Source organism: Rhinopithecus bieti, unplaced genomic scaffold (assembly GCF_001698545.2).
Source record: "Rhinopithecus bieti isolate Rb0 unplaced genomic scaffold, ASM169854v2 scaffold_16097, whole genome shotgun sequence".
NCBI classification, from domain to species: domain Eukaryota; kingdom Metazoa; phylum Chordata; class Mammalia; order Primates; family Cercopithecidae; genus Rhinopithecus; species Rhinopithecus bieti.
Genome location: NW_016808851.1, coordinates 1,020,434 through 1,037,250, shown reverse-complemented (window position 1 = coordinate 1,037,250; position 16,817 = coordinate 1,020,434). Strand labels below are relative to the sequence as shown.

The window sequence follows — 16,817 nt, the reverse complement described above, 5'->3', positions numbered from 1 at the left end:
TCGGGAGACTGAGGCAGGAGAATTGCTTGAACCTGGAAGGTGGAGGTTGCAGTGAGCCAAGATCACGCTACTGCACTCCAGCCTGGGTGACATAGCAAGACTCCATCTCAAGAAAAAAAAAAAAAGTCATCTAAGTTATTAACCTGCGATAAGTGGGTTTTAAAAATGTTATGAAGCACACCACGTGCTTTGGAAAATCATACCTCACACTGAGCCAGGAAGAAACATCTAGACACACTATCTCTTCACACAAGCCCAAGTATCACTGTGATTTTTAAAATATGGCATAATTAGAGATAGAAATAAATAGCTCAAGAGAATTCATAGTGAACATTTAAAACACTTAATGTGGATGCAACATAGACTGCAGATTAGGCCACAGAATTCAGAGTCAGACTAGCATTAAAAGCATACCTCTTCGTCTTGCTAGAAATTGTGATGTTGGGCCTGTTAATTAGTGTGAGTAATATCAACCTCCTAAAATTTTGTGAAAATGAAATATGATAAGGTATATAAAGTTCTTGGCATATAGTATGTAGTTTAAACTATTAACATGAAAATAAGGCTCAGAAGAAAGGAACAGGGATATACATTCCACAGCATAATCTGTCAGAATGACTTCATATCCTAATCTTTAGATTTTTTGACACAGTGGGCTTCATCTTATTAGAAGGATCTAATTTTTTTTTTTTTTTTTGAGATAGAGTCTCTCTCTGTTACCCAGGCTGGAGTGCAGTGGCGCGATCTCAGCTGCCTGTAACTTCTGCCTTATTAGCAGCTGGGATTACAGGCACCTGCCAACACTCCCAACTACTTTTTGTATTTTTAGTAGAGACGGGGTTTCACCATGTTGGCTAGCCTGGTTTGAAACTCCTGGCCTCAGTGATCTGCTCACCTTGACCTCCCAAAGTGCTGGGGTTATAGGTGTGAGCCACCATGCCCGGCCCAGAAGGCTCTAAAATCTTTACTGTACAATATGTAGAAAAATAGAAGCACTTTCACTAGTGGATGCAAAGTGTGAGAAGGCGGATGAAAACATTCATAGGGTAAGACTGGTCAAAGTGTTACATGAAAAATCAGACTTTTTTTGATAATTTAGGAGGCCGAGGTGGGCAGATCACCTGAGGTCAGGCGTTTGAGACCAGCCTGACCAACATGGAGAAACCCCATCTCTACTAAAAATACAAAAGTAGCTGGGCATGGTGGTGCGTGCCTATAATCCCAGCTACTCAGGAGGCTGAGGCAGGAGAAATGCTTGAACATTTCTCTAGAACATTTCTCTGAGGCAGAGGTTGCAGTGAGCCAAGATCGTGTCATTGCTCTCTAGCCTGGACAACAAGAGCAAAATACCATCTCAAAAAAAAAAAAAAAAGGAAACAGTGATAGAATCAATTTCGAATCAATTTTCCATCAAAACTAAAAAATTGCATTTTAGGGTATTAATGTTAGGGACTGATTATCAACATAGAAAGATGTTGATAAGAATTCCACTTCTGGCAGGGCATAGTGGCTCACGCCTGTAATCTCAGGACTCTAGGAGGCCAAGGTGGGAGGATCACCTGAGTTCAGGAGTTCGAGACCAGCCTGGCCAACATGGTGCAACCCCATCTCTACTAAAAATACAAAAAAAAAAAAAAAAAAAGTTGCTGGGTGTGGTGGTGCACATCCGTGATCCCAGCTACTAAGGAGGCTGAGGCAAGAGAATCGCTTGAACCTGGGAGGTGGAGGTTGTGGTGAGCCGAGATTGCACCACTGCAATCCAGCCTGGGCAACAAGAGTGAAACTATCTGAAAAAAAAAAAAAAAAAAAAAGAATTCTACCCTCACTTAGAAAATTTATAAAAGTAAACACACATGTAAAATGCTTTAGCCTGCATCCTCCCTTAGAGAAAAGAAATATTTTTAATAGCAACATTTTTGAAGACACTATTTTCTCCTTCTTTGGATCACTCTACTCTTAAATTGTATTAGGGTGTTGGGTAATCATATAATCATATCCTTTGGGTATTATTTAAAGATTAGAAACACTTCAGCTTTATGAATCATATTTAGGCAAAAGCCAAGAGTCTAGAGGATGAGAGAGATTTGCTGTGTTTTGTTTTCATCACTAGAGATCTGTACTTAAGATCTTGTCCAACTACTACATAAAACAAACGGGCCTCTCTCATTCCTCTATTTTAAGTGATGGAGAAATAAGAAAAAGCATCTGAGTGCGGTGGCTCACGCCTGTAATCCCAGCACTTTGGGAGGCCGAGGTGGGTGGATCACTTGAGGTCAGGAGTTCAAGACCAGCCTAGCCTGGCCAACAAGGTGAACCCCGTCTCTATCAAAAATACAAAAAAGAGTTAGCCAGGCATGGTGGCAGACGTCTGTAGTCCCAGCTACTCAGAGGCTGAGGCCAGAGTATTGCTTGAACCTGGGACCCGGAGGCTGCAGGGAGCCAAGATCATGCCACTGTACTCCACCCTGGACAATAGAGTGAGACTTCATCTCAAAAAATCTAAAAAAGAAAAAAGAAAAAGTAACATTCCAGAAGCTGGTATTAACTTACAAATGCATATTCCCAGAATTTAATCACAAATACCCTTGTGAATGAAGAATATTTCACTTCCAAGTTTACAAGATAAATAAGTCCTGGTATTGTTTCAGTCACGTAGCACAGAACTTAGCAAAAGTGTGGATATTTTAGTTTGAAAAGCTGTATGATTCCTGGTACATCTAAAGCTTTCACGGATGTATAATCTTTTGGCTTCCCTGGACCACACTGGAAGAAGAAGAATTGTCTCGGGCCATAGCCACACGTAAAATACACTAACACTATGATAGCTGATGAGCTAAGGTAAAAAAAATTGCAAAAAAAAATTCATGTTTTAAGAAAGTTTATGAATTTGTGTTGGGCTGCATTCAAAGCTATCCTTGGCTACATGCGGCCCACGGGCTGTGGTTTGGACACGCTTGGTCTAAACCATCTCACAAATTTCAACAAGCGTAATGAGCCACGTAAGAAGATATAATTAACAAAACCAACTCTTTGAAAGGGTCTAGCTCAAGATGGCAGGTGGTACACACAACACTACCCTCTATTTCTAGTCAAAAGTCCATTCAAAGTGAGTAAAATATATGTTAAAAGCAAATAAGTTCATAAGAGTTAAAAGAGTACCACTAATGACATTTGAGAAATTTGTGGAAGAGAGAGGTAAGTAGGGTCGGATTGAGTAACCATGGCAGAGTAATTTAAAACACCCCAAAATAACAAAAGCCTGAGATGAGGAAGAACCATTTCTTCTTCACGGACCCTGGATAAGCCCAAAGCTCACAGTCAACAAATATCGAAAGCAGGAATGAATAAAAACTAAGTTCTTGAAACACCAAAGGCTGTCCACCGGTAGCTAAGTAAGGTGACTTTATTCACATACAGTGTTGCTTTCTGATTATTCCTGTTATTATTTTTTGAGACAGGGTCTTGCTCTGTCGCCCAGGCTGGAGTGCAGTGACGTGATCATGATCATTGCAGCCTTGACCTCCCAGGCTCAAGCAATCTTCCCACCTCAGCCTCCTGAGTAATTGGGGCCGCAAAGGTGTGCCATCACACCTGGCAAATTTTTAAGTTGTTTTATAGAGACAGGGGTCTCACTATGTTCCCCAAGCTGGTCTTGAGCTCCTGGGCTCAAGCAATCCTCTTGCCTTGGCCTTCTGATTTTTATGTACAGTAGGCTAAGGTTCACTATCTGCAAAGTTAACTTTTGATCCTTTTAGTTACTGTTTTTTAATTATAAGCAATTAAAATTACAAGTAATTAGAAACAATATTTTTTTTTTGAGATAAGGTCTGGCTCGATCACTCAGGCTAGAGTACAGTGGCACCATCTCAGCTCACTGTAACCCCTGCCTCCCAGGCTCAAACCATCTTCCCACCTCAGCCTCCCAAGTAGCTGGGACTACAGGAGCATGCCACAATGCCTGGCTAATTTTTGTTTTTTGTTTTTGTTTTTGAGATGGACTGTTGCTCTATCACCTAGGCTGGAGTGCAGTGGTGTGATCTTAGCTCACTGCAGCCTCTGCCTCCTGAGTTCAAGAGACTCTTCTGCCTCAGACTCCCATGTAGCTGGGACTACAGGCACATGCCACCAGGCCTGGCTAGTTTTTGTATTTTTTTTGTAGAGGCAGGGTTTCACCATGTTGGCCAGGCTGGTCTCAAACTCCTGACCTCATGATCTGCCAGCCTCAGCCTCCCAAAGTGCTAGGATTACAGGCATGAACCACAGCACCTGGCCTTAATTTTTGTATTTTTTGTAGAGGCAGAGTTTCACCATGCTGCCCAGGCTGGTCTTGAACTCGTGAGCTCAAGCAATCAGCCCACTTCAGCCTCCCAAAGTGCTGGGATTACAAGTGTGAGCCACCAGGCTCAACCAAAAACAATACAATTTTAAAACACAACTTAAAACCCACACTCTCTTAATTATATATAACTCTGGCCTGGACTTAGATTTTCTAATTCATTTTTAAGATTGCATTGAGGCTGGGCGCGGTGGCTTACACCTGTAACCCCAGCACTTTGAGAAGCCAAGGCAGGAGGATTGCTTAAGTCCAAGAATTCAAGAGCAGCCTGGGCAACTTGGTGAAACCTCGTCTCTAGAAAAGGTACAAAAATTAGCTGGGCATCATGGCATGTGTCTGTAGTCTCAGCTACCTGGGGGCTGGGGCAGGAGGATCACTTGAGCTCAGGAGGCAGTGGGCCTGTAGTTGTGCCATTACATTCCTGCCTGGATGACAGAGCAAGACTCTGTCTCAAAAAATAAAATAACATAAAAATAAGTTCTGAATCCAGAGAATCTGAAGCAATAAGACTGGCAGCTCAGAATCAGATATACATTTTTAATACATTTCATGGCTAAAGAAAATTGAGAAAGGGAATCATTATTTCACTCCCTGCCTGTGTAGAGGCAGGACTCCATCTGAAGGTTGTCTACAGTCTGGGCCTGGGTAATATCCTGGGATCACAGTCCAACAAGGATCTCATCCCAAACCGTGGATGGGTCTTTTCACTTCCCAGTAAACACTCATCTAACTCATGATTTCTCTAGGGACAAGTCAATGAATCACTTTAAAAGATGGCCATTCTTCTAATGATAATCAAACTTTCTGCAAAAAGAAAATTTAAGGCCAAAGTGTTATCATGACTTCCTCAGAAATTAGAACCACCCTTTCACTAACATGAGCAGTGCTGAGGCCACCCTAGGAACTTTGCCAGAACAATCACTGCAGTGGGAGGGATGCAGCAAACTCTTCAGCCTTCCTGCCATCTTGGCTCTGTGGAAACATCTCAGCTTCTAAGGAGTCTGGCCAAGGGCATCCTACTTATCAAAAAACCACTCTCCAAGCCCACAGCCTTAAGTATTTTCTTCCCATCTAGGAGAACAAATTACCCCCAAAATGTGAAGTTTTAAAATCAGGAACAGCTGAAAATCAGAAATCAGTAGAGGTAGAACTTAAAAAAAAAAACAAAAACCACTGGTAGCCAGTTTTTGAGTTACATATATTGACTTTGTAGGATATAAAGTAAAATGCAATAAATAAAATGAGTATCATGATATGGTTTGGTTCTGTGTCTCTACCAAATCTCATATCGAATTGTAATCCCCAGTGTTGGGGGTGGGGCCTGGTGGGAGGTGACAGGATCATGAGGGTGGCCCTTCATGAAAGGCTTAGCACCATACCCTTGGTGCTGTTCTCATGATAGTGAGTTATCCTGAGATCTGGTTGTTTATAAGTATGCAGTGTGTACCTCCTCCTCTAATATGGTTTGGCTGTGTCTCCACCCAAATCTCATCTTGAATTGTACTCCCATAATTCCCACGTGTTGCAGGAGGGACCCGGTGGGAGATGATTTGAATCATGGGGGCAGTTTCCCCCATACTGTTCTCATGGTAGTGAATACGTCTCATGAGATCTGATGGTTTTATCAGGGGTTTCCACTTTCGCGTCTTCTGCATTTTCTCTTGCTGCCGCCATGTAAGAAGTGCTTTTCACCTCCCGCCATAATTTTGAGGCCTCCCCAGCCACGTGGAACTGTAAGTCCAATTAAACCTCTTTTTCTTCCCAGTCTCATATATGTCTTTATCAACAGTGTGAAAACAGATTAATATGCCCTCCCTCTCTCTTGCTCCTGCTCTGGCCACGTAAGACATACGTGCTTCCCCTTCGCCTTCTACCATAACTGTGAGTTTCCGGAGGCCTTCCCAGAAGCCAAGCAGATGCCAGCATCACACTACCTGTACAGTCCATGGAACTATGAGACAATTACACTTCTTTTCTTTATAAATTACCTAGTCTCAGCTATTTCTTTATAGCAGTGTGAGAATGGACTAATACATATCATTGGGTAAAATTTTTGTGACAGTGTTCTCGAGAGTTGCACTCCTACTTTAAATTATTTGAATCTTACTGTCAAATGACAGCATATCACTAGCTTTTAAAAGAATGCAATGTAAGACATGATAAAAAAACATATAATTAAAATATTAGTAAACTGATACTAATAAGCTATTAGTAATAACTTAATTTGGACCACTGAAACCAAATTAACAAGGAAATTTATACAGTGCTGCATGAACCTTTACTTTTTTTTAAAAAAAGCAAAAAATTAAATATATTATATTGAGAACTAATTAAATTGGGCCAAGATGGAGTCTGAAAGCTGTTTTGTGTGCAGGTGACATGGCAACAAGGAAGTGGAGGGAGGAATGCAGGAAGTGGACAAACATTTATCGGCAGCTACCATCAAAGAGGAACTGCCCCAAGGTACCATCTCAGTCATTCCTCCCAACAGCCTTCCTCCCAATTTACCCACAAATAAATTGGGAATCTTATTAATTCATCAGAGATCTTATTTCCTCAAAGTCACACAGCCTGTAAGTGCAATGCAATTAAGAATTTTTTTTTTTTTTTTTTTTTTTTTTTTGGGGGGGACGGAGTTTTGCTCTTGGTTCCTGGGCTGGAGTGCGATCTCAGCTCACCGCAACCTCCACCTCCTGGGTTCAAGCGATTCTCCTGCCTCAGCCTCCTGAGTAGCTGGGATTACAGGCATGAGCCAACACGCCTGGCTAATTTTGTATTTTTAGTGAGACAGGGTTTCTCCATGTTGGTCAGGCTGGTCTTGAACTCCCTACCGCAGGTGATCCGCCTGCCTCGGCCTCCCAAAGTGCTTGGATTACAGGCATGAGCCACCACGTCAGGCCAAGAATTTTTTTTACACAAACAACTCCCTTTTCCTTGAGTTAGGTTAATCCTGACTCCAAAGTCCATGTTCTTTCCACTACATTTTTTTTTTTTTCTTTTTGAGATGGAGTTTTGCTCTTGCTGCCCAGGCTGGAGTGAAATGGCATGATCTCAGCTCACTGCAACCTCCACCTCTTGGGTTCAAGCAATTCTTCTGCCCCAGCCTCCCAAGTAGCTGGGATTACAGGTGCCTGCCACCATGCCTGGCTAACTTTTGTATTTTTAGTAGAGATGAGGTTTCACCATGTTGCTCAGGCTGGTCTTGAACTCCTGACCTCAAGTAATCCACTGGCCTCGGCTTCCGAAAGTGCTGGGATTACAGGCATGAGCCACAGCACACCCAGCCTCCAGTAAGTTCTAATGTCTCCCTTCAGAGTCATATGAGGGAAAGTCTCAAGGTCCTTCGGGGGCTGCCGGCACATCAGCATCCCAGGGCTCTTGCCCTCTTCTACACTAAATAGAAATATATTAGCTTAAAATGATGCTATAAACTACTCTGAGCCACAGAGTTGCTGTTTTGATACTATTCTCTGAGCCTAAGACAGAAGAAAAGCTTCTCCTTGGTCCCATTTGGTACACCAGTAAGTCCTAATATTTAGGGTACAAAATGGTTGTGCTTATGATGAAATCTGCTGTTTAGCAAGCAGAGCACTACAAGAGCAGTGTGTATTTCTTTCATCTGAAATAAATTCTTTAGGCCAGACCTGGTGGTTCACACCAGTAATCTCAGCACTTTTTGGAGGTGGAGGCGGGAGGACTACTTGAGGCCAGGAGTTCAAGACCAGCCTGGGCAACACAGTGAGAACCCTGCCTCAACAACAACAACAAAAAAATTGTTTTAATTAGCTGAGGAGGGAGGACTGCTTGAGCCCAGGAGTTTGAGGCGGTGATCGTGCCACTGTACTCTAGCCTGGGCAACAGAGCAAGACCTTCTCTAAGAAACAGGTTTTTTTGGTTGTCTTTTTTATTTTTTTTTTAAAGCAGTTACCCTTATAGTTAGAAAACAGAATGTTGAAATTTCCTTGTTTTAAAATCTAAACATTGGACTCATGCAGTAGTAGAGTGAACAGAACCAACTAGCTAAGTGTAATTGTTTTCTGAGCTCTGTGTCTGGGATATCAGCCATCAGGAAAATCTCTCCTAGGATTCCATACATATTCCATAAAATGCCTCTACAGAATTATCTCATCATAAATCACAACATCCCATCTATTTTTATGGGGGGAAGGAGGAGGGACCCTGTACCATGAAGGTAAGAATAAAAATTTCATTATAAAACTCTGCCTTCATCCAGCCACAAGTTTATTAAAAGTTCTTCTTCTCATCTCAAGTTTAAATAAGAGCTCTTTTCTTTTTAATATTTCAAAGAGTTTATTCATTTCTTTACAGTAGTGGGATAATGAAAAAAAGAGGGGAGAAAAAACCTTTCTCCATTATTCCTAGATCAAATTTTCATACTAAAAAAGTTGGTAAAATTAAAACTTGTAGACTATTCAGAAATGTGCTATTATGGACAGCACCACCCCGAAACTGTTCATCTGTTTCATCAACATAGCATTCCTCATCTTCANAGTTTAAATAAGAGCTCTTTTCTTTTAATATTTCAAAGAGTTTATTCATTTCTTTACAGTAGTGGGATAATGAAAAAAAGAGGGGAGAAAAAACCTTTCTCCATTATTCCTAGATCAAATTTTCATACTAAAAAAGTTGGTAAAATTAAAACTTGTAGACTATTCAGAAATGTGCTATTATGGACAGCACCACCCCGAAACTGTTCATCTGTTTCATCAACATAGCATTCCTCATCTTCATCTCAATGACTGCCTAGTTGGCCCCGTTTGTTTTTCTTTCCTTCTTTTTTTTTTTTTTTCTTGAGGAGTCTCGCTCTTGTCATCCAGGCTGGAGTGCAACGGTGCAATCTTGGCTCACTGCAACCTCCGCCTCCTGGGTTCAAGCCATTCTCCTGCCTCAGCTTCCCGAGTAGCTGGGATTACAGGTACCTGCCACCAAGCCCAGATAATCTTTTTGCAGTTTTAGTAGAGACAGAGTTTCACCATGGTGGCCGGCCTGCGTCTCAAACTCCTGACCTCAGGTGATCCACCCGCCTTGGCTCCCAAAGTACTGGGATTACAGGTGTGAGCCACCGCGCCTGGCCATCAGCCCCATTTTTAAGTGGGAGACAAGTTCAAGGAAATGTTTCTAAACATGCCACTAACTTAAAAATACAAGCAGAGTACAATTCTGAGTCATGCTTATTAACTTGTTAAACACTCAATATTCACAAAGTTAGCTGGGCCCGGTGGCTCACGCCCGTAATCCTAGCACTTTGGGAGGCTGAGGTGGGTGGATCACTTGAGGTCAGGAGTTCGAAACCAACCTGGCAAACATGGTGCATCCACACCTCTACTAAAAATACAAAACAAAAATTAGACGGGTGTGATGGTGGGCGCCTGTAATCCCAGCTACTTGGGAGGCTGAGGTAGAGGAATCACTTGAACCCAGAAGGCGGAGGTTGCAGTGAGCCAAGATCGCACCACTGCATTAAAGCCAGGATGACAGAGCAAGACTCTATCTCCGAAAAAAAAAAAAAAATTCACAGAGTGGTTACTAAGCGTCAGGTACTATTCCGGACACTGGACATTCAAAAACCAACAAGAAAACTATTAGAGTTGGGCTAGATAAATTTCAAATAAATTCTACTTACAGAATCATTTTGAAATACACAGACCATCCCTGATTTACAACCTTTTCGTTTACTATTTTTCCACTTTATGATGGTGGGAAAGGGACACGCATTCAGTAGAAACTGCTTTAAATTTTGATCTTTTCCCAGGCTAGCTGTACACAGAACAAGGGTGTCTTGAGGCACTGGGCAGCAGTGACAGCAAATCGTGGTTTCTGGTCAGGCATGCAATCAGATGGCTAAACAACCAATACTCTGCAGTGTACTAAGCTGCCAGCATTTTTGGATGTTTTGTGTTTTCACATCCCATCCTATCTACAAATGTCCATTTTTTACTTATGATATTTTCAACTTCTGATGGGTTTATCTGCTTATAAGCCCGAGGAACATCTGTAACGCCTTGGTCTTTTTCCCCCAGAGAATCATTACATTGAAATCTAATGTTTCAGGGAATACTTTTTTCAAAATAAGGGTCCTAAAAGGAAACATTATTAAAATAAAGCACTTTCACTAACAAAATATATGTCACTGTCATGTAACCACAGAGCTCAAAGAGATTCCAGGAGAACATCAAAGTAAACTCCTAACCCTAGTCATGACTGTGCCAAAACTGTCCTACATGAAAACTTTAATAAAACACAGCAAGTAAATATTACAGCAAAGCAACATTCATTTACAAGAAACAAATGTTGGAACTGATTTTCCTAATCTAACTGGGATTCTCAACAGAGGAAGCCCTGTCTACTATTAGTAGGTTAGGCATTGTTTTTCTCAGGGAAAAAAAAAAGTTATATGAAGAAACTATACATATTTTTAAAATGTTATTTAGCACATGCTTTCTGTTTGTTAAAAAGAGCCGCTAGGGCCACAGCTCTAAATGCGACAGCTGAGCTCTGGCTCTTTCCTTGGACTCTGATCCATTCCACCCTCTCCAGCCCCAGGGAGTTTTAATCTGATCCGTCAATTCTGGCAGGAGCTACATTTCCTAGAGAGGAGGGTCAGTATCAACCTCTGGCTAGGGCTCACGCTTTTATGGAGCTGCTTACAAGGTTTCAAGATTTCAGCCTCAAGTATGGTCCTAGTGGAAGTGAAGGAGAGCAAGCAGAGGCTGCCAACCTTGGTGCATGTTCTGCCCAGCTTTAGGGGTAAAAGCTGCCCCCGTCCTCCAGCCCAGCTCAGCATAGTCCTCTCTTCTGCATGAACATTTGGAGGCCAAAGCCAGAAGGAATCAGGAAGGGGTGCTCTCCTCTGCCTCCCTGTGCCATCGTCTCTTGCTCACCTGTGCCATTCAGGGACTTGCTGAGGGGCTGGGTGTGGTCCAAGGCTTTCTTAGCCTCAGTCCTTCTATGAACTGGAAAAAGGAACCTACTCTGGGCCGGCTCCTGCTGGATCCCGGGGCCGCTGGCTGCTCCGTTGCGGGCACTGCTTGGGCTGCCCCCAAAGTGGGCCTGGTGTGGTCTTGAGTATTCCTGGATACCTTGGCAAAATGCCATCAAATAGCAGGACCAATCCTAAAACAGTTTCTGTATCTAGTGGTGATTTTCATACTGTTCTGACATGACTCTGGGGCTCCAAGGATGTGCTTCATGGGTCAACACAAGGGGAAATCAGGGAGACACAGAGACTGATCCTATTCCCATCCCTCCTGACAATCCGGCTCATCTGCTTTTATATAGCGGAATTCCACAAAGATTTCTTTGGAAGAAAGGATTTTACTAATTTTTAAGAGACTGTGAAAACCGCTATTTCTAGTTTACCTCACACACATACAAATCATCTACTTGAGGTCACAACTCACCTGACTGCTCGAGGCCAGTAGGGGGCACTTCACTGTGGCAGCAGACACCTCAGCCACCATCTTGGTCTCTCTTTGCTCAACAGCATGGTTCTATCAGGTAGCCCACAGTCTAAGTTTCCTACCCTATATACTAATGTTGATGACTGCTAACATTTCAGAAACATACCCTCTTAGGAAAAGGTTAACATTTCTTCGAACAATCTGACCTAATCAGTGGCTCAACACCAATGTGAAGACATTTACCTGACAGGAAGTCATGGGAGCAGTTGAGAACAGTAGTTCCTGGTTGTATCCAAGTAAGGGGAATCTCTTCTGGCTTAGGTGAGCCTAGGACCACAATGTCAGCCTCGTGAAGCTAAAAGGAGAAAGAAAAAATCACGCACAGTTTGATCTGAGGCATCGAGACACAACTAACCACTGATGTCAAATGAGTTCAACACAATCCCAGATCCACAGCTTTGTTCCAAGCTGCTGACAAGGATGGAATCGCTTTACTAATTCCTTTCAAGCACGTATTAATACAAACAGAAAATGATTATCATATCCTAGAAAGAAAAGAAAATAGGACTTAAAAAATGTCTTCAGGGTAGTCACTTCAGCATACATACTGCATGTGGAGTATTATCATTACATGTTTTCACCACTAACTATAATATCAAGAAGAATGATGAGGCAGCCGGGCACAGTGGCTCACGCCTGTAATCCCAGCACTTAGGGAGGCCGAGGCAGGTGGATCATGAGGTCAGGAGTTCGAGACCAGACTGGCCAACATGTTGAAACCATGTCTCTACTAAAAATACAAAAATTAGCCAGGCACGCTGGCAGGGGCCTGTAATCTCAGCTACTCAGGAGGCTGTGGCACAAGAATCACTTGAACCCAGGAGGCAGAGGCTGCGGTGAGCCGAGATCACACCACTGCACTCCTACCTGGGAGACAGAGTGAGATCCTGTCTCAAAGAAAAAAAAAGAGGAAAACAAGGACGAAGGCCATGAGGTCTGGCCCACACAGTGGGCTTGCTGGCCTATATAATGGCACCATCACAATGAGACCGCTATAGAACTGTTACTATACCCATGGAAGGACTTTCAGGAGTTTGAGAAAGAATTTCACTTTCTCTGAGGCCCTGGTTAGTCTCTTGTCCAACCGTTCATTTTTTTGCCCTGAGAAAGTAGAAAGAATGCAACCACTCCAACAAAACGCATTGATCGTGTCCATCCTATTTGCATTTTGATCATCCAGTACTGGAGGAACAAGTCTGGTAGGAAGTTGACATTAAGACAAAGAGGTAGGCAAAGAGGTTGGCTCTGACTTTAACCAAAGAATAGCTCCCCAAGCCCCACTGAGCAACTGATGATTTCAAACTGGATCCCTATGCGGAGCGAGGGGTGAATAGGAATATTAGACTTGCAGAAGAGAATAGCTACAATTGTATAGGTCAGCTAGGTGTTGTAAGTATTACCTCATTGAATATTCCAAATGAGTGAGATTGGTGTTACTATGCTCATTTAACAGACAAGGAAACTGGGGCTCTCAGACACAAATAGCTCTACGGTATGTCCTGTGTCTCCTAGTGAATCCAGTCTTAGAGATCCTAGTGAACCTAGACAGAAAGAGGGCGACTGACAGTCCCTTCCCCCACTGTCTTTCCTGTGGACTTTGATGTCCTGAAACTAACCACAGAGTCTCTGGCGTCAAACAGACAGAGGGGCAGATTATGAAACACAAAAGCATCCCCACTGCCACTGCCCCCACCAAACCACCAAATAAACATGCTGGAGACACCCTTATCCATTCTCAGCTTACAGGCTGATCGTTACAGATCCTGTGGAAGAACCAGGACAGCTCCTCAGCCTGAGGACTATTAACACTATTTGGGCAAAAGGGTGCATCAGTTGATGCCTTTTAGAAATCTTGGGACAAGAGATGATAATGGGAGCAAACCTTTGACAGTCCTACTTGGTTTATGAACAGAAAAGCCAAGATCAAGGGCAGATCCAAGTCCCCTGACAGAGGAGGAGCATGATAAAAATGTAAATGCACGTCTTTTCACAGAGCTGACAAAGCCAACTTTAAAAGTTAACACCTTGGAAATATTTGATCAATTTGACCATGTGAATAGTGAAAAAGTGTATTAACATTCATTGATTATCCACTAATAAGCCAAACAGTATTCCCTGCTTTTCAGCTACTGACTGTATGAATCAACTGTATTAATCACCTTAAAAAGAACAGAGAAAGCCCTACTAAAACATTTGCCTAGGCCAGACATGTTGGCTCGTGCCGCCATGCTGGGTAATCCCAGCACTTTGGGAGGCCAGGGTGGGAAGACTGCCTGAGCCCAAAAGTTTGAGAACAGATTAGGCAACATAGGAAGGCCCTGTCTTTACAAAAATAAAATAAAATAAAAATTAGCCAGGTGTGGTGAGGCATGCCTGTGGTCCTAGCTACTTCGGAGGTAGAGGTGGAAGGATCACTTGAGCCCAGGAGGTCATGGCTGCAGTGAGCCGTGATCAAGCCACTTCACTCCAGCCTGGATGACAGGGCAAGACCCTGTCTCAAAAAAAAAAAACAAAACAAAACCAAACACAAAACACGCTTGCCTAAATAACCATTCTTCTGTGCCACCGGGCCAAAATACCACTAAACCTCACTAAGAACTTTGCAGCCAAATGAGAATCGCTTGAACCTGGGAGGTGGAGGTTGCAGTGAGCCAAGATCGCACCACTGCACTCCAGCCTGGGCAATGGAGCGAGACTCTGTCTCAAAAGAAAGAATTGTGCAGCCAATATCACCAGCAATCTTGTCCCTTGAGCCACCATTGTGATGGTGCCATTATACAGGCCAGCAAGCCCACTGTGTGGGCCAGACCTCACCTATCTGAAAAACAGCTAGAGTTCCCGGTGATGGTATATTTAGGGAGAAAGAAGTGTTCTAGTAGAAAGAGGATTTTAAACATCTGTATAAAAAATTGTATTTCTTCATTTATATATAGTACTGTCAAAAATTCAACCACAGTAATCCTCAAGAGAAATGCAAATGTTTAAGCTTTGTCGCAGTTCTGCAGATAAGAAACACCATTTTGTTAGATTTTCAGGCAGAATAGCAGCAAAACCAGAACATGGTAAAACAACTGTAAAAAGGAGGTTAATATGAACACGGCTGAAATGTTCATTTTGGAGAAAGCCAAGGATCACAGGTTCACACAAGTCCCCTAAGAACAGTTAGTTTCCTACACGTGGTGTCTTTGATACAACCTGTTCTTTTCATTACCTATAAATCTTGGAAATCTCAGTCCGACCCCTCAACTCCATACCTACACACAACTCTAAAGTGGGCTGTGCTCATCCGCAACTGGGGAACAGCTAATTCCACAGAGAAAACACAAAAATCTCCTTGCTTAGCAATGATCGCATCGTAGATGTTAATTCTTTCTGGAAAGGAAAAGTGCTAGATGCTTAAATCAGTAAATACCACGCCGAGGACAAGGTAAGATTTTAATGAGCTAAAACTCAAGGAGAATTTTCGTCTCACTTGCTGTTCCTACTCTCCTCCTCCCAAATGGGAAAGACCCTGGCCAAAGCTTGGCTTAAAACTCTACCTCATAACAAAGTATTGCTTTTTCTGCTGAGAAGAGTGGAGCAGCTTAAAGCAAACCACCCCACTCCCCAGGCAGAGAACCAAATTTTAAAACAACAGAAAGACGCAGATATGCAGACACTTAACAGGGAGCGTGTGGGGGTGCAGTAGTTTAGATAACATGAAGACAAATTTTCTCAAAGTCATGAATTTTTAAGCTAGAGAGACAAGCATCTGAATATAAAGAGACGGTGGAAAGGGAGGACAGATGGAATTTGGAAAGTTATACAGAATATTATAATTTTGTATTTAGCAAATAAAATGCATTAAAATGTTTTAAACTAAATATAGCCCTACCCTCTTGACTAGAAGACAGTATGTATCTTCTGCTATCAATGCGTTTTGAAACAGTTCATATCAATAAGAATCTCAGGTATGAGATCTGTATATACTTCAAAATCCAGAATGGGTAAAAAAAAGATATTTTCTAAAGAACTGTGATTTATCACTTGAGACCTATGACACCTGTTTCTATGTCCTTCAAACATTACCAACACAGTTCAGAAAACCAAGTTCAATTCCTCATGAGGGTCAGTTGAATAAAAAAGAAAGAAAACAATGTTCAAAATGATGAACATTACTTTTAAAAATTAACAGGTAGGCACTTTGTCCAGCAATGATGTGCTTCTAAAATTACAACAACTAAAGACATTGGCATTCTCAACTAGTGCCTGAGTGATGGCTGGTCAATGGTCAGACACAGAGAACAGAGCAGGGTCTGGAGGGCAAGGGAGAGGCTCTACCACGCCGAGGTGGTCCCTTGCTTGATTTTCACTCTAATGAACTGGGACACACTGTAGTTAGTGTGCGCCCGGGTAAGTGGATTTATGGGTTACATTACGCTCCACTGCAGATTCTTCACAAGGCTTTATTTAATTAGTTAATTTATTTTTGGAGACGGGGTCTCACTCTGTCCTCTAGGCTGGAATGCAGTGGCATGATCTCAGCTCACTGCAGCCTTGACTCCTGGGCTTAAGCGATCCTCCCACCTCAGCCTCCAAGTAGCTGGGGCTATAAATGTGCTCCACCATGCCCAGTTCATTTTGTTTTTTGAATATTTTTTGTAGAGACAGGGTTTTACCATGTTGTCCAGGCTGGTCTTGAATTCCTGGGCTCAAGTGATCTGCCCGCCTGGGCCTTCCAAAGTGCTGGGATTACAGGCGTGAGCCACTGTGCCCGGCACACAGTACTTTATGATCAGACAGGGCATGTCCACGAAAATCTTAGGTAGCAAGGGGACTCCTAGACTACCTTGTGGCAAAGTTTCTATAAAGAGTTAGAAGTCGGCCGGGCGCGGTGGCTCAAGCCTATAATCCCAGCACTTTGGGAGGCCGAGACGGGCGGATCACGAGGTCAGGAGATCGAGACCATCCTGGCTAACACTGTGAAACCCCGTCTCTACTAAAAAATACAAAAAACTAGC

General features: G+C 42.7%; 1 protein-coding gene across 2 annotated transcripts in view; it reads right to left on the bottom strand.

The window, feature by feature from the left end:
• MTHFD1L (methylenetetrahydrofolate dehydrogenase (NADP+ dependent) 1 like) overlaps nt 1-16,817 on the bottom strand; it is a 247,378-nt gene that overhangs the window by 194,417 nt on the left and 36,144 nt on the right. For both annotated transcript variants that reach the window (XM_017887637.1, XM_017887636.1), the window contains one exon: nt 12,001-12,112. In XM_017887637.1, the coding sequence (XP_017743126.1) occupies nt 12,001-12,112 (112 nt within the window). The remainder of the gene's footprint in view (nt 1-12,000; nt 12,113-16,817) is intronic.